At 36.2% G+C, this 24901-nt stretch overlaps 1 protein-coding gene across 1 annotated transcript; it reads right to left on the bottom strand.

Moving 5' to 3' along the window:
• Positions 1 to 1466: 1466 nt before the first annotated feature.
• Positions 1467 to 24434, bottom strand: LOC106131019 (glycogen [starch] synthase). Its single transcript, XM_013329998.2, has 18 exons — positions 24199 to 24434; positions 21184 to 21328; positions 19805 to 19882; positions 19322 to 19428; positions 17969 to 18160; positions 16670 to 16764; positions 15820 to 15922; positions 15231 to 15339; positions 14341 to 14494; positions 13565 to 13685; positions 12205 to 12371; positions 11839 to 11953; positions 11171 to 11248; positions 10146 to 10320; positions 9287 to 9416; positions 6969 to 7050; positions 6501 to 6633; positions 1467 to 2695 (listed from the first exon to the last, which is right to left on the bottom strand). The coding sequence occupies exons 2-18, from the start codon at positions 21320 to 21322 to the stop codon at positions 2598 to 2600; spliced, it is 2076 nt and encodes a 691-aa protein (XP_013185452.1). The 5' UTR covers positions 21323 to 21328; positions 24199 to 24434; the 3' UTR covers positions 1467 to 2597.
• Between the last annotated feature and the right edge of the window lie 467 nt (positions 24435 to 24901).

The raw sequence follows: 24901 nt of genomic DNA, 5'->3' as shown, positions 1-24901 counted from the left end.
TCGAATAATAAATCCGTTTTGACAGCTGTCAACATCAACATTTTAGATCAACCTATTTCGCGCTTTTCACTTTAATATCAAGTCTAAATGATCGTTTTGTTGAATTTTGAACGACTTGAAATTACATGGCATATATTTAGTCACTATAATAAAATAATACGTTTATATTTTATTTCCACCGAAGAAAAATGGCAAAATGGCCTTAGATAAATCTGGGTGATTTGTCTTATATTTTCTAAAACACTGGTATCCTCATCAAAGTACATATATATGCATATATATATATATATACATAGTTTTGTTTTAAAAATAAGCATTTACTTTTCTATATTTAAGATACTGCAATCAATATTAAAGAAAATTAAATGCTTATTTATTGAAGTTTTTTTAAATAAATTTTCTTATAGGTACCTATCTATTTCTTAAATAAATTGCTAATTTAAATATAAATCATTTCTCAAACAGCCCATTTACAAGGTATTAATTTACACAAACTTCTACTTAAATTCTCAATTATTGAAATTATTTTGACTTAAAATTATGGAATAGGAAAAAATGGGCCCATAAATAAATTAGAATAAAATTTAATGATAGTCAAATTAAAATTCCGATAGGTAACCTGATCACACCAACGCTTATTAAAACAAGAGTATTTTTTTCTAAAAACTATTAAGTTTCATTAAGAAACTGATAAAATAGAACACTGATAAAATTATATCCATATATTATAAAATGTTCTTCTTTTTTAAGTTTGATACTGGAGTATCTTCATGTAGTTAATAAATAAAACACGAAAACAACTATAAATAGAATTCTATTCTATTGAAGACAGGTAGATATATCTAATACATAAAAAATAACTACGGCTACAAAACTATACTTAAATTTATTATTTCGTATAAGTATTATAAGTATTTGTTTTCTTTTTATAAATTCATAAAGTTACATTCAATAAAGATTTGAATTTGAAAGAAAGTTATTATTATACGAAAAAGGAAAGTTTTATAAGAGCTGATCTTTTTCAAAGCGCTATGGTTTATATAAGTTTCAATTTTAATATATGTAACAAGAAATATTTCCCTTCCCATTTAATATAATTTTATTATTTAACTGTAAATAACAATCTCTTAGAAATCTTATAGTTATGTATATGAAAAATATATTCTAATAACACTCGTTTTATCTCGTTATAAGATTCAAACCATATTTTTTAAACTTACTTTAACAGACATATAAAATGTATAATATATTTAAATTATATTTTTGAAATAAACATGCGCAATATAAAAATGTACTAGAAAAATAAAATTCGTTTCGTGGCAAGTGTACTTTTTACATAAATTCGTAAAATATTTAAACTTAAACTATATAGCTAAACAACATACATATATAATTTCGCAATTACATAATAAAAAAATTTATAAGGAATATAATTCCATATTATAATTATGTAGTATGTACTTAAGTATGTATTAATATGTTGTATTGTGATTCGTGTTGTAAAATAATATTGTATTGTATTGTAATTCACGTATTTTATAAAATATTTTTTATCAGTACAAATCACGCAAAATAAAATCATAATAGTAAAACAGGAAAAAACTATAAGGAACTCATTTTTATTTATTTATCTTTACTAACATAATAATAAGGCAGTGAAGGCGACTAAACTATAACCAAAAACAAATACCTAAACAGGCTCAATATTACTATTTGACATTATTGTAAAAAATAATAAGAATCGCAGAGACTTTGTGAGAGTGAATTGAGATATTACTTATTAATAATGCCAAATTTATGCGAGCTTAAAGCTTTTTAACAGTTATTTCTGACTTCCTCCACACTTATCACTCTTTTTATGCATTTTCTTCTTCCTACTGGCTTTAGTCCTGGTTGCATCCTCACCACTCTGGAGAGGAGCCCGGAGTATGCCTTTGACCTTGGATCCTGGATTGGGTGAGTCAGGTTTTCACACGAAGCTAATCCCATCTGACCTCCGCAACCTTTGCAGGGGAACCTAACCCATATTGGATCGATAATGGGCACACATCCAGTTGCGGTTAGTATTCAAACTAATGTACGTAACTTTAAAAATAGTCATTGGTACATGGCCGGGGTAGGATTCCAACCTGTGCCTTTTTGCGTCACACGACCATCAACAATTTTTGATGAAAGCCTTAAGCTAACCAGCTGCCGTTACAATTATACAAATGATGATATAGCTGCTAATTCGGTCGCGTCTAAACTAAACATATTAATTTTCCAATCATTGACACATTACTTACTAACCTCGCATAAACAAGGCATAATAAAAAAACAGACGAACATACAAAAAAAAAATTACCAATAGACTACTATCGCTACTAATCTATTCTAATATTATAAGCCTTTCTCGCTATATAATATAATATCGGTATATAATATCACGCTGCAACTATTAAGAGCGAAGAAATAATGAAAAATGCGAAAAAAAAAACGGGGAAAATTATTCATCCTTGAGGGCTTCAATGATGCCCGAAATAACTATTTCACGCGGACGAAGTCGCGGGCACAGCTAGTCTCGCGTAAACTTGGCATTTACTAAACTTCCAACTATACTAATCAGCGATTCTGAGTTCGGCTAATTCTTTTTCTTCATCGACCTCGTCCTCCTCATTGTCGGAACCGTGGACAGAAGCGGCAGGGGTAGTGCCTCCTGGGATGTAAAAAAAATATATGGTTTTAATTTCACCTCTAAATCCAATTCTCATACATCGCGACTTGTGACTAAACAGTGTCAAACAGCATACAAAGAAAGCTCCGCTCATCTGACAGACAATCTTGTAATTAAATACTTAATTTATAAAAAAAAATTTAAAAGAGACTTCAACAATCGCTAAAAATTAAAAGATAATTGAAAATATAACGTACAGCGTTTAATAATTTAAGATTTAAAATATAAAATAGATGGTTAAGCCAATTAAAGATTTTCTTGATACAATTTTTTGTGATACACATCAGAATATGTGTCTAAATGTACAATTTTTGGGTTATTAGGCTTCAAATACATAATTATAGGATAGCCTCATTAAGTTGGGCTTCTTTTAGACGACAGGCTAGCAACTATCATTAAGCCATACAGCTGAACGTGGCATATCGGTCTTTTCAAGACAGTAGGCTCTGTCTACCCCGCAAGGAAAATAGACGAGACAATATGTATGTATATACATGATTACGTCATCGACACGCCGCATAGCTGAAACCGCCAAAAAATACATAAATAATCAAAGGCGAAATAGAAACGTGAACAAACCTTGGTAATACATACATACATACATAAAATCACGCCTCTTTCCCGGAGGGGTAGGCAGAGACTACCTCTTTCCACTTGCCACGATCTCTGCACACTTCCTTCGCTTCATCCACATTCATAACTCTCTTCATGCAAGCTCGGCGGTTTCGGTTGCTTTTGACCTTGGTAATTTACAATATTATCAACGCGAGTGTATTTATACTCTATGTATAAGTATGTACGTCTACAATTATAACTATGTACTTCTGTTAGTGCCAGTTTCACTCGATCAAATGCGTCGAGCAAGTAAACCCGAATTTGTATGTGATTTGATCAGCGCCATCTAGTGGCGACGCGATGGAACTAATGCCAATCTCCTGTTTGGTTTCCTTCCACCCAAAGGTTGACTGGAAGAGATTGCATTAGCGATGAGTCCGCCTTTGTACCATCTCTGACTGTTTTGTATGATTTACTTAGGTACTTAATAATTGTCGTATCTTTTGGTATCACAACATTGGTTGACGTCAAATAAATTACTTAGAACTAAGTTTACTGCCGCTTCCGAAGCGTCGGTGAAGAAGAAGCGGTGACAAACTGCACTGCAGCATTTTCTTCTTTCTAAAGATATATACCATTCAAAAATAGACTCTAATGTGTTAAAAATAAGGCACACAATCCTTAAATTTAAACGAGCATAGTTTTATATTTAAGGATTGTACACCTTATTGTTATACATTAAGAGCAATTTTTGAATAGACGTATTTGTATTCCGACATTTTTTCAGTGTAATTATATGTGTGTATAGATAGTATATCGATTATAACTACAGTGAACTTAATTATTGCGACACATACCTCATAATAAAACACAATACTGTGAATTAATCACTCGAAAATTCAATTACGTTACTTGCCACCAAAAACCTCCCAAAATCTTAACTAACTTACATGTAATACGTGTAAAATTTAACTACTTATATGTATTAACGGTGCAAGTAATTAATTCTAATAAAAAATAAAACCTAAACTACAGCAAACTTAATAAAGGTCATAGCTCATTGGAATCATACGATACTCGAACAGTACAACTTCAATGACCACACCTAGTCAACAGGTGGTCAAGATATGGTCATGACTTCCTTCAAAAATCAATACTGATATTATAAAGCTGAAGAGTTTGTTTGTTTGAACGCGCTAATCTCAGGAACTACTGGTTCGAATTGTTAAATTGATTTTTGTGTTTAATAGATCATTTATTGAGGAAGGCTTTAGGCTATCCATCATAGAAATAATGGAAAATGTGAAAAAAAACGGGGAAAATTATTCATCCTTGAGGGCTTCAATGAAGGCCAAAATAACTAATCCACGCAGACGAAGTCGCGGGCACAGCTAGTAGATGCTATTAAGTTACATTGTTTATGCGCTATTTTTATCGAATTTATTGTTTACGCAATTTTGTATCTTAATCCTCAAATCATTTAAAACCAGGCTTGTTAAACCGTCTCTAGCGCCTTTAACGCCTTTGACGGCCTCTGTGGCACAGCGGTAATACGTTTGTCTGTGACACCGGAGGTCCCGAGTTCGAATGCCGGGCATGATGAGGAAAGAACTTTTTCTGATTGGCCTGAGTCATGGATGTTTATCTATATAAGTATTTATTATAAAATATACTATCGTTGAGTTAGTATCTCGTTACACAAGTCTCGAACTTACTTCGAGGCTAACTCAATCTATGTAATTTGTCCCGTATATATTTATATTTAAATATTTAAATGTTCGCTTTCTTTAAAATTACTTTTACTTCAGTAATTAGTCACAATAATTCTACAATATATGGTCTTCGAGTATCGTATGACATAACAATCTATGACTTGAACCTCACAAATTATTCGTTCCCGCTCAATTTGGCGATCATTTCATCAATCTGGCCGCTCACGTCCGCTTCTAGAAATTCACTCGGCGTCCTATAGTTGTCTTCTTCGAAAATCTTCTCGAACGACACTTCTATATTATCTTCACTCTGTATATCGCTTATTTGGAGTAGTTCCAGTGATTTTTGTATGTTTATTTGGTTCTTTCTCGTGACCATATCGGTTTGAATCTCCTCGTCTTTGGTCATTTTGTCGTCTTTTGTTAAAGAGATTGTGAGACGATTCGGGAGGCGTACTGTATCATATATTATATTAATGCCCGTTTACACCAACGACTCCCTAACTCACTACTAACTTTCGTAATACTACTAAGTATTAATTAAGTAATACTACTAAGTATTACTTAAGTTAGGGGCCTCGTAAAAATCTGATATTTAATTTACAACACGCTAGGTGTTTCCTGCTTACGGGACTCCCTAGTTATGACGTATTTTAAAAAGCTTAATGTTTCAATATTATAATAATTTTTAAAACAGAGTTTAAGGGCAATTTTAAAAGAATAAAGTAAATTGTTAAACTACGCTTAAGCAGTAGCGTAAAACTATTTTTTTTCCTTAACACGGATTTATATTACGAAATTAGTGGCTTGAAATTAGTTTGATAAAATTAATTTGACCAGTAATTTCACGTGTAGACATACAGTTTTATAATGCATCACTTTTGAGAAACTGGAGTAGTTTCATGCTATGCGCATATTTTTTTTGTAAAACAAATGACATGCAACTAATTTCGTAATGTAAATCCGGTTTAAGGTAGGTCTTAGGCCTTAGATGACACTTAAAACATAAGAATCGTTGGTGAAAATGGACATAAATCTATCTACGTATAAACAGCAACTATTTGTATCTTAATCAATTTTCACAGGCAGCACTTATAGATAAAAAACTTCCTTAGAAAAAACATGATTTTTTAACATTTCAAACAGGAACAAAATCCGTCCACGCAACTTTCCGACATTAGCGCATACGTACAGACAGAGTTCTTCTTTTTTGGACAATGGGCTAGCTACCAATTAGCTTTTTTGAATGCTATTTGAATCTCAATCCTATCATTAAGCCATACAGCTGAACGTGGACCCGGCACGTTTAGAATAGAACCACTCCATGGATTTTGTAAAAAGCGACTAAAGTAAATGTCTAAAAGACATGGTATCCTTCTTGTAAGCGATAATAGTAACAGGTCTTGTCACTATTTGAATCTCAATCCTATCATTAAACTGAACGAGACCTTCCAGTCTTGTCGAGATTATTGGCTCTGTCTACGCCGTAAGGGATAAAGACGTGATGTATGTTAACTTACTTGAGTGCGTAGGGCTTGGTGGTTCCGATATAGGTCTGGGGTAGTTGAACCTCTTGCCTAGCTCCACATCTTGAAGATCTACATAGTCTGGGTAGACTATTTTGAGGGCCTGCGCACGCGCTTGGCGGTAATACTAAACCAAAAAAAATACGGTCATTTATTTCACATACACATACTTTTTGAGACGTGTGGTTCCTGGCACCAATATAAAAAAATAATACGACCACTCCACTCTCTCCCACGAATGTCATAAAAGGCGACTAAGGGAATGGCTAATAAATTTGGGATACTTCTTGTAGGCGATGGGCTATATATATGTATATATATCACCCTGTCACATTTTTTTTTATCTCAATTCCATCATAAAGCAATAAAGCTGAACGTGGCCTTTCAGCCTTGTCAAGACTGTTTTCTCTATCCAACCCGTGAGGGATATAGACGTAACTATATGTACTTATGTATACTTACAATTCCTAAGTTCCTCCAGTCCATGAGATCTGACAATCGCTCAGTTCTATTCCTTTGTATGATACGCTGCCTTCGCGTCAATCTGGCAATTTAAAAAAATATATTCATGAGTGAATGAAATGATTCGTTCGCTGTTCAATTCCAATAAATTTTATTATCATGAAATATAAATAGAAATACAAAATGCGTAAAGTACAACAAAGGTACATTCGTTCACTTAAACAGTCATTCACACACATAGGTACATGTTTAAAAACTTCGTTAAAATAACTTATGTTTAGTTTCATTCAATCTCTCCTTTGTGCTATCTGCATTTATTATAATCACACTTTTACTTCACTCAATTCATAATCCACACGTTAGTTCACTCATTCATTCCCTTATTTTTACATATACAAAGTGATTCACGCATTCATAAATCCGTACGTACGACATCGGATCACCTATATTGCATGAAGCAGTTCTTTTGTTTATTATTTCAATGAATTAACCGATTTTCCTTCACACATTCATTCTAATTTTTATTCACGCGACGATTACCTCATTCACACTTAATGCCTTAATTCTATTATTTCATTCACTCAATTTGTACTCAAAATATTACTAATTTATCAACCTACTCATTCACTCAATGCTTCGCTCTTTCGTTCGCGGAATCAACCGTCAAATTTAAGATCCACACTTAGCAAAATCGAACTTCATTCACTCGTTCATTCAACAGATCATCGAACAAAGTAGACTTACTTAGTAAAATCGAACATGTACTGAGCTAACTGTTGCACGGAGCCCTCCAGAGATATGTAGCGTCTGTCCACTACGGAGATACCGTATGACATAGGATCATAGGATTACCTATATTGAATAAAGCAGCTCTTTCATTTACTCGTTCAATTAATTAACCGATTTTCCTTCACACATTCATTCTAATTTTTATTCACGCGTCGATTACCTCATTCACACTTCAAGCCACAATTCTATAATTTCATTCACTCAATTTTCACTCTAAATGTTACTTATTAACCTACACATTCACTCAATGCTTCGCTCTTACGTTCACGAAATCTACCGTCAAATTTTAAATCTACCTCCATCTAAGTAAAATCAAACTTCATTCACTCAGTGATTCACACGTTCATTCAACAGATCATCAAACGAAATAGACTTACTTAGTAAAATCGAACATGTACTGAGCTAACTGTTGCACGGAGCCCTCCAGAGATATGTAACGTCTGTCCACTACGGAGATACCGTACGATATTTGATAACCTACATTAAATGAAGCAGCATTTTCATTCACTCGTTCAATTAATTATCCGTTTTTCCTTCACACATTCATTCCAATTTTTATTCACGCGTTGATTAATTCATTTAACCTACACATTCACTCAATGTTTCGCTCTTTCGTTCACGAAATCTACCGTCAAATTTAAGATTCACACTTAGCAAAATCGAACTTCATTCACAGGTTCATTCAACAGATCATCGAACAAAGTAGACTTACTTAGTAAAATCGAACATATACTGAGCTAACTGTTGCACGGAGCCCTCCAGAGATATGTAACGTCTGTCCACTACGTAGATACCGTACGACATAGGATCATAGCATTACCTATATTGAATAAAGCAGCTCTTTCATTCACTCGTTCAATTAATTAACCGATTTTCCTTCACACATTCATTCTAATTTTTATTCACGCGTCGATTACCTCATTCACACTTCATGCCTCAATTCTATTATTTCATTCACTCAATTTGTACTCAAAATATTACTAATTTATCAACCTACTCATTCACTCAATGCTTCGCTCTTTCGTTCACGAAATCTACCGTCAAATTTTTAATCTACCTCCATACTGAGTAAAATTCAACTTCATTCACTCAGTAATTCACACGTTCATTCAACAGATCATCAAACGAAATAGACTTACTTAGTAAAATCGAACATGTACTGAGCTAACTGTTGCACGGAGCCCTCCAGAGATATGTAGCGTCTGTCCACTACGGAGATACCGTACGACATAGGATCATAGCATTACCTATATTGAATAAAGCAGCTCTTTCACTCACTCGTTCAATTAATTATCCTATTTTCCTTTACACATTCATTCTAATTTTTATTCACGCGTTGATTAACTCATTCACACTTCATGCTTCAATTCTATTATTTCATTCACTCAATTTGTACTTAAAATATTACTAATTTATCAACCTACTAAGAAATCTACCGTCAAATTTAAGATCCACTGAGTAAAATCGAACTTCATTCACTCAGTGATTCACACGTTCATTCAACAGATCATCAAACAAAGTAGACTTACTTAGTAAAATCGAACATATACTGAGCTAGCTGTTGCACGGAGCCCTCCAGAGATATGTAGCGTCTGTCCACCACGTAGATACCGTATGACATAGGATCAGCTATGTGGTCTTGCATGAAGCAACCAAAACCTGGAAGCAAGACGGGATTCACTTTTTCTAAATTTCACTATTCTATTTGAATTTCAATTCTGTCATACATAGGTACATACATATGAGCACGTCTATATCAGCTCAGCTGTTTGGCTTAGTGATAGAATTGAGATTTAAATAGTGACAGGTTGCAAGCCCATCGCTTAAAAGAGAAATCCCAAGTTTATAACTGATAGCCCACGTTCTGTTTTTGGCATGATGAAATAATTGTGCCGTGTGGATCCCGGCACCAATACAAAAAAGAATAGGACCCATGGATGGATGTCGTAATAGGCGACAAAGGGATAGGCTTACAAACTTGGGATTCTTTTTTTTTGGGCAATGGGCTAGCAACCTACCGTATTATTTGTATCCCAATTCTATCATTAAGCCAAACAGCTGAACGTGGCCATTCAGTCTTTTCAAGACTGTTGGCTCTGTCTACCTAGCAAAGGGATATAGACGTGACCATATGTATGTATGTATGTGTATAAAATTAAAAAATACTAGATCACATTACCTGATAAGTTAGTTCTTATACTTGGTATTCCCATTACGGGATATAGACGTGACCATATGTATGTATGTATGTATGTGTATAAAATTAAAAAAATACTAGATCACATTACCTGATAAGTTAGTCGTTATACTTGTTATTCCCATTACGGGATATAGACGTGACCGTATGTATGTATGTGTATAAAATTAAAAAATACTAGATCACATTACCTGATAAGTTAGTCGTTATACTTGGTATTCCCATTACTGTGCATTCGGCCGGGGTGTAGCCCCAGGGCTCGTAATAAGACGGGAACACTCCCAGGTGACAGCCGCGTACGAATTCCTCGTAATCAAGGCCGAACAAGGGATTGGTCGAGGTGAGAAACTCAGGATGGAATATTACCTGCGAGAATGAATGAAGCTTAACACATACATACATATAATCACGTCCAGGAGCAAAATTAAAATAGTTTTATTAATAATGCCGTGCCGTGTGGTTCCCGGCACCAATACAAAAAAGAATAGGACCACTCCATCTCTTTCCCATGGATGTCGCAAAAGGCGACTAAGGGATAGGCTTTCAAACTTGGGATTCTTTTCTACGCGATGGGCTAGCAACCTGTCACTATTTGAATCTCAATTCTATCATTAAGCCAAATAGCTGAACGTGGCCATTCAGTCTTTTCAAGACTGTTGGCTCTGTCTACCTCGCAGAAAGATGTGACCATATGTATGTACGAGTATATTAATAATAAAAAAATAAATATATACGGGACAAATTACACAGATTAAGTTAGCCTCGAAGTAAGTTCGAGACTTGTGTTACGAGATACTAACTCAACGATACTACGAGTATATTTTACAAGTAATAATACTTATATAGATAAACATCCAAGACCCAGGCCAATCAGAGAAAGTTCTTTTCTCATCATGCCCTGGCCGGGATTCGAATAGATTAGATTTATTTTCAAAATTAGATACAAGGTATCACTTATTGATGTCAAATCACTTAAATCAAAGCGCATGTGTAGAAGAAGCGGCGGAACAAACTACACTGCAGCATTTTCATCCGACGTCAATATACAAATATAGATCTCTTAAATGTAAATCATGGACGAATGCACATTGTCTACATTAAAAAACATGAATAAAACGAGCGAATCCGGGACCTCCGGTGTCAAAGACAAGCGCACAACCGCTGCGCCACAGAGGCCGTTAAAATTAATAATTATTAACATTCATTCAGTACTCACTTTGACTTTATCATTGACAGTGTTGAACAGCTGACACCGTCTCACCGAATTTAAAACGGGATCGTTCCAATCGTCCACCTGTCAACAAACAAACATACATACATATAATCACGTCTATATCCCTTGCGGGCTAGATAGAGCCAACAGTCTTGAAAAGACTGATATGTCACGTTCAGCTATTTGGCTTAATGATAAAATTGAGATTCATATAAAGTGACTGGTTGCTAGCCCATCACCTAAAAGAAGAATCTCAAGTTTAAAAGCTTATACCCTTAGTCGCCTTTTACGACATTCACGGAAAAGTGATGGTGTGATCCTATTCTCTTTTCTATTGGTGCCGGGAACCACACGACATAAAAAAAGATGCAGAGTTAGTAAATATGGGAGGATGTGGTAAAAAAAAGGCGCCGTTTTTTATCGCGCTAAAAACTATCGCTGTCCCGTTTCACGTGATAATAAAAAAGCGAAACAGCCATAGTCTTTCGCTGCTAAGTTTTGATCAAGCCTAAGATCTATTCCTGTCTGTTTCTACATACATACATACATAAAATCACGCCTCTCTCCCGGAGGGGTAGGCAGAGACTACCTCTTTCCATTTGCCACGATCTCTGCACACTTCCTTCGCTTCATCCACATTCATAACTCCCTTCTGTCTGTTTATAACTTACAATATTATGCGTGGTGACAGGCGGCAGTCCATCTCTTTGCAATGCGTATATACAGCGTTTCAGTCTTACTGTGTCGTCTTTGTGGAGTAGATCCGAAGCTTCGGGAAGGTGGCCTCTTTGAAAAAAAAAAATAGAACAATAAAAATTAAACGTGAAGAATCGCATATTTATTCATAATCGATAATACGAAATTTTTAGTTTTGTTGAATTAGTCATGAAGAATTAAAATATGTATAGTTCAAAAATTAAAAACAAGTCATTAAATTTTCTTTTTCGCAATTGACTGACAAAGAAGACTGATGAAATTGACTGACAAAGAAGACTGATGAAATGGATTGACGAAACAAACTGACAAAGTGAATTTACCTCAGACATATGTCGTACATGCGCTTGCCCACCTTCTGCTGTATATCGTGTATAGTGTCCCTGAGAGCCTTTGTCACGGCGTGACCTCGGAGGCTCTCCACGTTGAAGTTGTTCGTCTTGGAGGGGAAGATGAGAAACGCCACTACTGTCATCTCTGAGCCTGACGACTGCAACATACATACATACATACATATAATTAAGTCTATATCCCTTACGCCGAGCTTGTATGAAGAGAGTTATGAATGTGGATGAAGCGAAGGAAGTATGCAGAGATCGTGGCAAGTGGAAAGAGGTAGTCTCTGCCTACCCCTCCGGGAAAGAGGCGTGATTTTATGTATGTATGTATGTATATCCCTTACGGGGTAGCCAGAGTTGGCAGGTTGCTAGCACATCGCCTATAAGAAGAATCCCAAGTTTATAAGCCTATATCTTAATCGCCTTTCACGACATTCATGGGAAAGTAATGGAAAAAAAATAAGTCTGTATCCCTTACGTGGTAGACAGAGCCAGCAGTCTTGTAAGACTGACGGACCATGTCCAGCTGTTTGGTTTAATATAAGAATTCGAGAATACAAAATCGCCTAAAAGAAGAATCCCAAGTTTACTATCTCAATTTTATACAATTTATATAATTAACAGCCTATACATATAAAGTCCACCGACATAATGGCCTCTTAAATGCATGTGAATAATTGACATGGTATTGACATATCTTTGTACATTATGTACATACTAGAGGCCGCCCGCGACTTCGTCCGCGTGGAAACCGTATCAATCCCACGGAAACTCGGGGATAAAAAGTAGCCTATATGTTATTCTGGGTCTTCAGCTACCTACATACCAAATTTCATCGTAATCGGTTCAGTAGTTTTTGCGTGAAAGAGTAACAAACATCCATACTGACATCCTGACATACTCACAAACTTTCGCATTAATAATATTAGTAGGATTTTATTACATACATCAATAGGAGAGAGATGGAAAAAGAAATGAAAGTTTGTAAACAAAAAAAGTAATGAAAATCTGTACATACTATCTTTTATATATTTACTAGCTGTGCCCGCGACTTCGACCGCGTGGAACAGTTATTTTAGGCATCATTGAAGCCCTCAAGGATGAATATTTTAATCCGTTTTTTTACATTTTCCATTATTTCTTCGCTCCTAATAGTTGCAGCGTGATGCTATATAGCCTAAAGCCTTCCTCGATAAATGGTCTATTGAACACAAAAAGAATTTTCGTTTTCAATAGACCATTTCAATAGAGTTTCCATTCGAACCAGATGTTCCTGAGATTAGCGCGATCAAACAAATAAACTCTTCAGCTTTAAAATATTAGTATAGATACAAAAAAAACATACCTTCAAATAATGATTCAGTCTAGCCAAAGCTTCTATGAAGATGTCTGCTCCCTTGTTCCCGAACTCGTAGCGTCCGGCGATGAAAAAGTACAGAGTTTTGTCCAAATCGAAGTTGAAATGGCTGCAAAAATAATATATATATTACTATACTAGTTGTTAATATGCTATTACAATTAATCTATCTATTATTTTAAAAGTAACACATTTGTAACTGACACTCTTATATCTTAAAAAGTAAAACTTCACTCCCCGGGCTTTTGTCTGTAGAGGAAACGCCAGGGTAATGACATTGCTTTGAATCTCATTGCACTTACCCATAGAAATGTCACCTGTTGAATTAGTTAATCTTCTCTTGGGTCAGAGCATAAATATTCTGCAACTCATGAAGGGCTGAAATCTTTTTCCCCGAGCTTTTCCCCATAGAGGAAACGCCAGGGTAATGACATAGCCTTGAATTTAATTGCACTTACCCATAGAAATGTCCCCTGGCGAACTCGTTAATCTTCTCTTTGGCCAGAGCATGAAGATTCTGAAACTCATGGAGAGCTAAAATCTTCCCCGGGCTTTTCTACATAGAGGAAACGCCAGGGTAATGACATAGCCTTGAATTTAATTGCACTTACCTATAGAAATGTCCCCTGGCGAACTCGTTAATCTTCTCTTTGGCCAGAGCACAAATATTCTGCAACTCGTGGGGGGCTGAAATATTTTTTCCGGGCTTTTTCACAGAGGAAACGCCAGGGTAATGACATAGCTTTGAATCTCATTGCACTTACCCATAGAAATGTCCCCTGGCGAATTCGTTAATCTTCTCTTTGGCCAGAGCATGAAGATTCTGAAACTCGTGGAGGGCTGAGAACTTCTTCACGTTGAGACCGTTTGGGGTTATGATGTCCGGTTTGCGTTTAAGAAGATGTTCCGCTTCGTACCCTGGCGAGAAAATCAGAATAAATAAAGATAAATTAAGGAATCCTACTAATATTATAAATGCGAAAGTTTGTAAGTATGTCAGGATGTTTGTTACTCTTTCACGCAAAAATTACTGAACCGATTACGATGAAATTTTGTATGTAGGTAGCTGAAGACCCAGAATAACATATAGGCTACTTTTTATCCAGGAGTTCCCGCGGGATTGATAGGGTTTCAATGCGGACGAAGTAGCGGGCGGCCTCTAGTATATATAATATGTACATATATAAATCAAACGAAAATAAGATTCGAGCATTATATTTATATACTGTATTTTTGTCTTTCCACTCTGACCACCTGAAATGGATAAGCAATTTTATATAATAAAGATCTTTTCAATAGATATCATTAATTCACTATCTTATACGGTTTTTTGCTCTTGCTTTTACTTTTGTTATAAATTAGAATATATGTATGTATTTCAAAAAACCTTAAAACAACCAGGAACACTCCATCTCTTTCAAATGGATGTCTGTAAATGCGACTAAGGGATAAGATAATAAACTTGGAATTATTCTTGCAGGCGATGAGCTAGCCATTTGAGATTCACTATTTGAAAGCCGTGAACGTGAATGTGAACTGAACGTGGCCTCTCAGTCTTTCAAGACTGTTGACTCTATCTACCCCGCGAGGGTAATAGACGTAATATATGTATATGTATGTTTATTTATGTGCCTAAACAAAATGAGTGCAATACCTGTTATATCCGAAACGGTTGTAAATATATGAGTCATGTGAGCGGCCGCTCTCTCCATACAGTATCTGTGGTATATCTGTCTTTTTCCCGCTTCCTCGTCAACAGAAAACTGAAAATATTTTTAATTACAATAAATAACGTAAAAAGCGACTAAGACATAGGTTTATACATTTGAGATACCTCTTGTTAGCGATGGGCTTGCAACCTACCACTATTTGTATCTCAATTCTAATACTAATACTCTACTATCTAATACTGCTGAACGTGGCCTTTCAGTCTTTCAAGACTGTTGGCTCTGTCTGCCCCGCAAGGGATATAGACGTGACCATATGGATGTATGTAAGTATGTACATTACACGTACATATATCGATATGTATAAATTTTTTCATCAATTTTAAGTTAGAAACGTGAATATATAAAAAAAAATATATATTTCAGTAACAAAAGTCCCTTCGCGCGCGAATACGACTCGCACTTGGCCGATTTCTTTAAGATTCCAAATGTAATAAAAATCAGCGCTACAAATGTATATTTATAAAAAAACAACAGACTTTTGAAATAATTATATTAATATGGTAGATTACTAACCTTGTCCAAATTGTTATAGAAATCAGTGTTGCCAGCACACAAATATCTGCCAAGCAACGTGGCGTGAGTCGTGAAGACAGTAGCGACATCTACGTGCCGCACTCTGAAAACGAGACGAAATTGGAAAAAAATATATGTCTCAATTCTATCATTAAGCCAAATAGCTGAGCGTGGCCTATCAGTCTTTTCAAGACTGTTGGCTCTGTCTACCCAGCAAGGGATATAGGCGTGACCATATGTATGTGTTTGGCCTCTGTGGCGCAGCGGTAGTGCGCTTGTCTGTGACACCGGGCGTCCCGGGTTCGAATCCCGGCCAGGGCATGATGAGAAACGAACTTTCTCTGATTGGCCTCGGTCTTGGATGTTTATCTATATAAGTGTTTATTATAAAATACATACAGTATCGTTGAGTTAGTATCTCGTAACACAAGTCTCGAACTTACTTCGAGGCTAACTCAATCAGTGTAATTTGTCCCGTATATATTTATACATACATACATAAAATCACGCCTCTTTCCCGGAGGGGTAGGCAGAGACTACCTACTACTTATATATAGTTACTATATATTTATATGTAAGTTAATATATTTAAGTTCAATAAATTACATAATTATAAACTTGGGATTCTTTTTTAGGCGATGAGCTAGCAACCTGACACTATTTGAATCTCAATTTTATCTTAAAGCCAAACAGCTGAACGTGGCCTATCAGTCTTTTCAGGACTGTCGGCTCAGTCTGCCTACTTCGTTCGCTTCATCCACATTCATAACTCTCTTCATGCAAGCTCGGCGGTTTCGGGTACTTTTAACATACCCTATACCTATGTATGTACAGATTTGAAGTGGTATACCTGAGCATGATGAGTCCAACGCCGGCTTGCCACTCATGAAAATGCGCTACCACGCGGGGCGTAGTATCGCTGTAACTCTCGGCTGCTGTGCGGAACTGTAACAGTGAGGATAATTAATTTTTTTCTCTTATCCTACTACTATTATAAAGGCGAAAGTTTGTATGGATGTTTGTTACTCTTTCACGCAAAAACTACCGAACCGATTACCATAAAATTTGGTATGTAGGTAGCTGAAGACCCAGAATAACACATAGGCTACTTTTTATCCCAGAGTTCCCGCGGGATTGATAGGGTTTCCTTGCGGACGAAGTCGCGGGCGGCCTCTAGTTATAAAATATTTGTTTTATTGTGCCGTGTGGTTCCCGGCACCATTACAAAAAAGAATAGGATCAATCCATCTCTTTCCCACGAATGCCGTAAAAGGCGACTAAAGGATAGGCTTATAAACTTGGGATTCCTCTTTTAGGCGATAGGCTAGCAACCTGTCACTACTTGAATCTCAATTCTATCACTAAGCCAAACAGCTGAGCGTGGCCTATCAGTCTTTTCAAGACTGGTGGCTCTGTCTACACCGCTAGGGATATAGACGTGATCATATGTATGTATGTATGTATTATAAAATGCTAGATGTCCCGGCAAACGTTGTTTTGCCATATAAATAATTTTTAAGTATATTTCGAGTTAAAAAAAATGTTAAGGGTGGACAACCCTTATCACTAAGGGATATGAAAAATAGATGTTGGCCGATTCTCAGACCTACTCAATATGCTCAGAAAATTTCATGAGAATCAGTCAAGCCGTTTCGGAAGAGTACGGGAACGAACATTATGATACGAGAATTTTATATATAAAATACATACATACATATAGTCACTTCTATGTCCCATGCGGGGTAGACAGGAGCCAACAGACTTGAAAAGACTGAAAGGCCACATTCAGCTGTATGGCTTTATTGTGACATCAGTTGGCTCTTTCCCACTATCTTTCTATCTTATTATGACATCAGTTGCCTCTTTCCCACTCTTTTTCTATATTATTCTGTCATAAGTTGTCTCTTTCCCACTTTCTTTCTATCTTATTCTGACATCAGTTGCCTCTTTCCCACTCTTTTTCTATCTTATTCTGACATCAGTTGTCTCTTTCCCACTCTCTTTCTACCTTCCTCACTCTCTTGTCTCTTTCATCTTTTACTCTATCGTCACTCCCTGTCTCTTTCTGTCACGTTTATTTTCACTTTTTGACACTCTTTCTGTCTGTTTCTCACTTTAAGCCACTCTCTCCCTCCACAACAACACCCACCTCGGCGATGAACCGCGCCACCATGAAGCCCAGTATGACCGCGTCGTTGGCCTCCACGTCCAGGTGGGGGATCCCTATGGACGTGGTGTCCCACAGTTCCTGCTTGTAGCCGTCCAGTTGCCACGCAGCTGAGCCGATGTCGAACAGTATGATTTGCGGGTTGCCGTCCACTAACCAAGTGCCAGTGACGACCTGGATGAGAAATGATCATTTTAATCATCATCTTATCTTTTTTAGGCGATGGGCTAGCAACTGTCTGTCTGTCTGTCTACCCCGCAAGGGATATGGACGTGACCATATGTATGTATGTATATTACATATAATCACGTCTTTACCAACTACGGGGTTGACAAAATTTTATTCATTATTATAGGATACTATTATATCGCTTAATAATTGTCGTATGGTTTAACAACTTGGTTGACGTCAAATAAATTACTTAAAAACTAAGTTTACAGTCTGTTTAATTTTTGACAGTCTCGAAAAGACTAAAAGGCAACGTTCAACCGTACGGCTCAATGTTGGAATTGAGATTAAAAACCGTGAAAGGTTGCTAGCCCATCGCCTACAAGAAGAATCTCAATTTTATCAGTTTTTCCCTTAGACGCCATTTACGACATCCATGAAAAAGATATGGAGTGGTCCTATTTGAACCACACGACAGCAGATATATGTATATATGTATATATTGAGCTTGATCCAACTATGCTGATTTCGCTTTTGAGTATATCTCTCGCTTAAGATACATACATACATACATATGGTCACGTCTATATCCCTTGCGGGGTAGACAGAGCCAATAGTCTTGAAAAGCCTGAATGGCCACGTTCAGCTATTTGGCTTTATGATAGAATTGAGATTCAAATAGTGACAGGTTGCCAACCCAACGCCTAAAAAAGAATCCCAAGTTTGTAAGCCTAGTCCTTAGTCGCCTTTTACGACATCTATGAGAAAGAGATGGAGTGGTCCTATTCTTTTTTGTATTGGTGCCGGGAACCACACAGCTATAAACAATCAAGAAAACCTAATCCCACCTGTTGTTTTTTTCCCGATTTCCTTACATATGCATACATACTCGTAAATAGGCGCAGAAAAAAAGGCGGACGGAGTGTGGTTAAAAAAATGTGAAGCATCGTAATGGCGGCGTTGTACGCGCGTGTGAGTGACAGAAAACTTGCATTTTGTGAGATAGTCTATGACGTAATGGCGGCCGACTGCCACACTGATGGAGTGGTCCTATTCTTTTTAGTATTGGCGCCGGGAACCACACGGCAGAGTCGAAAACTGAAAGAGAAATAACTAGCGTGTGAGTGTGTGTAATATATATTGTGATAATTCGACATAAAACCTCACCTTATACCCCTGACTTCTCATAGCATTGACGGCGGCAGTCAAAGGTGAGTTTGGCGGGAATTCTGCCTCCTCGACTTCTGTGCGTGCGCATTGCTCCTTATATGGCCCTTTGAATTTAAAAAGGTTTAATTTTTAAATAGGTTAAGGCGATGGGCTAGCGACCTGTCACTATTTGAATCTCAATTCTATCATTAAGCCAAATAGCTGAACGTGGCCATTCAGTCTTTTCAAGACTTTCGGCTCTATCTACCCCACAAGGGATGTGTATGTATGTATGTGTATATTATCCCTTTGTCGCCATTTTCGACATCCATGGGAAAGAGATGGAGTGTTCCTATTCTTTTTTGTATTGGTGCCGGGAACCACACGGCACATAAATGTATGTTTGTATGTAATAACCCGACAATCACAATCTTGAGGGTCACAGGGGAATCACAGGTTCTTTCCAAAAGTGTAAAAAAATAAAGGTGTGGTCATACTTACCAAGCAAACAGTAATTCTCTCCCATCTCCTCGGTGGAAACGTAGGCCTTTGATCTGATAACGGTGTAAATGCCGCCAACTGGAAAAAAAAACGATATAATTTAGGTACTAATTTATTTTAAAAAGTAAGTAAGTAAATTAATGCTTTATTGTTCACTAAAGGAGTACGTATAACAAATATAAAACAGTACATTACAAAGGCGGGCTTATCCCTAAGTGGGATCTCTTCCAGCCAACCTGACAATAAGAGGATCACATACATTATTTATTTACTAATTTATGTGTGTCGTGCCGTGTGATTCCCGACACCAATAAAAAAGAAGAATAGGACCACTCCTTCTCTTCCCATGGATGTCGTAAAAGGCGACTAAGGGGTAGGCTTATAAACTTGGGATTCTTCTTTTAGGGGAAGGGCTAGCAACCTGTCACTATTTGAATCTCAATTCTATCATCAAGCCCAAAAGCTAAACGTGCCATATCTGTATTTTGAATACTGTAGGCTCTGTCTACCCCACAAGGAACAAAGACGTGATTGTATGTATGTGTGTATGAAAAGATTCTCTCAATTCCATCATAGAGCCATGCAGCTAATGGCCGTAAAGTTTTTTCTTTAAGACTATCGGCTATGTCTACCCCGCAAGGGATAAAGACGTGCATATAAATAACCCCATCTGACCGCAGTAAGCCTTAAAATAAATCTTAAAATTTCACTCAGGTAATAGCATAACATAAAACATATCATAGAAAATAAGTACCTAAGTATAATAATATGTAAATCCTAATAAGAAGAAATAACCAGTTCTAAGCTAAGACGTTAACAAAAAGCACTTAACCTACTTTCAAACAAAGAGGTTTGCACAAAGACTAATTCTTTAACGTAGAGTGCACAAACACAAATCTAGATTAAATTACAACCTGTTACAAACAAGGTCCTGTACAGTAAAGTTTACACGAAACCTACGAGCTCGCATGAAGAGAGCTATGAATGTGGATGAAGCGAAAGAAGTATGCAGGGATCGTGGCAAACGGAAACATGTAGTCTTTGCCTACCCCTGCGGGAAAGAGGCGTGATTTTAAAACATAACTTAAGATCACGTTTATATCCCTTGCGGGGTAGACAGACCCAACAATCATCAAAAGACTGAAAGGCCACGTTCAGCTATTTGGCTTAATGATAGAATTGAGATTCAAATAGTGACAGGTTGCTAGCCTATACCTTAGTCGCATTTTACGACATCTATGGGAAAGAGATGAAGTGGTCCTATCCTCTATTATAGAAGTATGTCTACGCGGTTAATTGATCTTTTCATGACTCTATCTTCCCCGCAAGGGCCGTGAACGTAATAAACGTGATATTTAGAAGTATATCTATTTAGTTACCTTTATTGGCGGCTTCCCATGCTGTCTCGAATGTCCACCTGTTCTCATCGCTCGCCGCCTGCCCCCTGTCCATGAATGAACACAAATCGTGGGTGGACTCGGCCCGGTAGAAGCGGCGGCTCTGTCTATCACGCGACATTGTGACCTGTGGAATAATATTATACAGGGTGACTTTTAATTCAACTGCATAAATTTAACTGTTAAGTGTACTCATCTAAAGGATGTTTAAAAACGTTAAAAGAAAAATATCGGTTCATATTTCAGAAAGTACGAAAAAAAATAAAAGTATCAAAATCCACGATCCTAAATACGTCATATCACCCCGGCCGGCGGAAAAGCGACGCGTAAGATTCAGAGGTCAACGACACAATTATTTCAGCTGAGCGATCTGGACAACTCTGTACTTTACTTGATCTTGATACTAGAAAAATAATTTATTTTACATGTTTAGTTTTAATTTCTTTTTGTAGTATTGGTCTTTAATAAAGCGGGTGACGTAGTTTTTGAGGGTTTTTTAAATATGAAAATGATGACGTTTATTTTAAATAAAAATAGGCTAAATCAGCTCAGAAGCATGGGTATAGTCTATGTTTAAAAGGATGCAGTTGTTTTAAATGTCACCCTGTATAGGTACTAGAAACCGCCCGCGACTACGTCCGCATGGAAACCCTATCAATCCCGCGGGAACTCTGGGGTAAAAAGTAGCCTATGTGTTATTCTGGGTCTTCAGCTACCCACATACAAAATTTCATCGTAATCGGTTCAGCAGTTTTTGCGTGAAAGAGTAACAAACATCCATACTGACATCCTGACATACTCACAAACTTTCGCATTTATAATATTAGTAGGATAGAAACGCTTAATTTCAAGAAGATTGGTTTAGTAAATAACGCTAGAAGAGAAAACAACAAAAAAATCTGTTAATATCCGTTCCCGCGGGAATTTCTAGAGACCCTCTCTTATTAATACGTTCGCTCTCTTTATGCAAATTCGGCAGTTTTGATACATAAGTATACATAACATCACGTCTACATCCCTTGCGGGGTATACGCAGCCAACGGTCCCAAAAGACTAAGAGACCGCGCTCAGCTGTTTGGTCTTACGTCAAATTATACATTTAATACAAAATAATGACTTTAAGCCCAACCCATCTGTAGTACAAAGATCTCTTATCAGCCAAGACCATGTTTTATCGATGTTATGTTAAAACAGTGGGCTTATTCTTTATCAGTGGTGATATAATATTCATTGAATAATCCATTTACGTATTACAGATCTATATTGAAAACAAACTATTTATAAACAAGTTTTTCTATTTGGCAGCTACGCTTACAAACTTATGAATATGTTTCTTTTTTAAATCTACTCGTATCATTATAAAGTATAATCTATATGATAAACGCATAAGGAATTAATGAGATAATTACGGATAAAGGTGTACACACCTATTTTATAAAGTGTATACATTGTAAAGTATATACATATATAATTAACTTATGCACGGGGCTTCACTCCCGTGGGACATTTCAGGAAACAAAAGAAACCTGTATCTGTGGCAAATATCGTAAAAAAGCCTAGAAGTTTTTGAGATTATTCATCACAAACATACAGAAATATTATTCTTTTTCCTCCCAGCTTTAGTTACGGTTGCATCCTCATCAGTCTGGAGAGGAGCCCAGGGTTTGCCCCTGATCTGTATTTTGGTTCAGTTATTGGATTCAGCGTGGAGGGAAAGGTCAGAGTGGGAAGACCTAGACAAACATATCTTGATCAAATTAAGGACGCCCTGGTAAAGGGTCAGGTCATAAGTACCCGAAACTGGCGAGCTTGCATGAAAAGAGTTATAATTGTGGATTAAGCGAAGGAAGTATTCAGAGATCGTGGTAAGTGGAAAGAGGTAGTCTCTGCCTACCCCTCCGGGAAAGAGGCGTGATTTTACATATGTATGTATGTTGGATTCAGTTTTTTGGTGTAGTGCTTTGGAGGTTTGGAACTTAACATCAGATTTAATTATTATTTTTTTTGTTTTTTAATTATTTTACTATGTTTTTAATAATAACTACGAGTATGTTGTGTATACATGTTTCTGGGTTCCAGTCCAGATTATAGTGTTAAGTTTATATTAATTTTGACGATGTTATCAATTATAACCTTTTAAATAATAAATATAAATAAAAATACAAAAATATAACTAAGTATTTTCTTTTTTATTAATGATGTGGATTTGGATTAGAAATGTAAAAAACTGGTGCATGTAGGTTTTTGGCACTTTTAAATAGTACCACTCCATCGCTTACTCATGGGATGTGGTAAAATGAAGTGCAAGCTTCTGTGGTAAGAAAAACCATAGTGTATATCAGCTAGTTCTCTTCCCCTGAATATTGAAAAAGGAAGGAAAGGGAAAGGCTGATTATCCTTTCCAGGGTACACAGAGCCTACATTCTTGAAGAGTGAAAGGCCATGTTCAGAGAGACTGATTGTTCAGCTGTATGGCTTTCATAGAATTAAAATTCAAAGTTAATTAGCCTTACCCTTGATTGACTTTTACGTTCTGCATGGGCACAGAAGCAAATATAGGAAAAGAAAAGAGAAGTATAATTATTTTTTTTTTTGGTAGCTAGACACTTTTTACATCTATTAAATTTTAATAAAAAAAAATTATGTTATTTATTTATTTATTTGATAATAACAAAGTTAAATTGCTTACATGTTTTTTATTTAAATAATGTTATTTCACAGTAATTACATATTTTATATTATGTTCCAAACTCAGTAGGTAATAAAATAATATTCTAAAGTTTAACTACAGACTCATGTAAGAAAATTTCTTTGCTTGGGTTAACAAAAAAATTAAAAAGTTAAGTAAGTACCTAGTACAATATAAAAGTTTTCAAGAAAAGTTGTTGCCAACGGCATCATTATATGTTTACTATAGTTTTACTATTTTAAATACGTACATCCATCTATTTTTAACTCAAACAGCTTCAATGAAATACGTAATAACATAAAACTTACCAATATTATGGGAAACTAAAACACCGAAACGACGAGTATATGTAAGCAACTTGATCACTTAAAATATCACAAAACACGTGTTATATTTGATTTATTTTAATTTTGATAATGTTTCGTGAATAATTGTGGTCAAATTGATGATGAATACATGTCTGCGCGGGTAGGATATTCAAAACTGAATAATTTTGTAGGTTAGAAAACGTCAAACTTCTTCACTGTGAAGGTCACCTTGAAACTTATTTGACAGATTGACAAATGACAGCTGATACAGGGTTGCCTGAATGAGGATCCAAAATACATTCAATCCATACTTTATTATGGTGAACTTATGTCTGTTTCCCCGTGTTTCACGTCAAAACCACTGGACCGATCTCCATTTTGTGTTACATTGTAAGGTACGGAGCAGGCATAGGGTAAATTATGTAAGTATGTCAAGGGAAAGACACTGAAAGGTGTGATTCTTCTTCTATAAGATGGGTAAGTAATCTGATAATGTCTGTGTCTGTCCGTTTTAAGCAAAATCTATCCTTAAAGCTATTTTGCTGAACGTGGCCTTCGAGTCTTTTCGAGACTGTTGGCTCTGTCTACCCCGAATGGTACGTATAAAGATAATGACAATCTGAAATAAATGATTGGTGGACCTATATGAAACTTATAAACCGATTTAGATTTTTGATTAGTACCGTAATACAGGTTAGTAGGT

The sequence above is a fragment of the Amyelois transitella genome, chromosome 30 (assembly GCF_032362555.1).
Source record: "Amyelois transitella isolate CPQ chromosome 30, ilAmyTran1.1, whole genome shotgun sequence".
NCBI lineage: Eukaryota > Metazoa > Arthropoda > Insecta > Lepidoptera > Pyralidae > Amyelois > Amyelois transitella.
The sequence above is the reverse complement of the archived record's forward strand: the minus strand, read 5'-3'. Positions and strand labels throughout refer to the sequence as shown.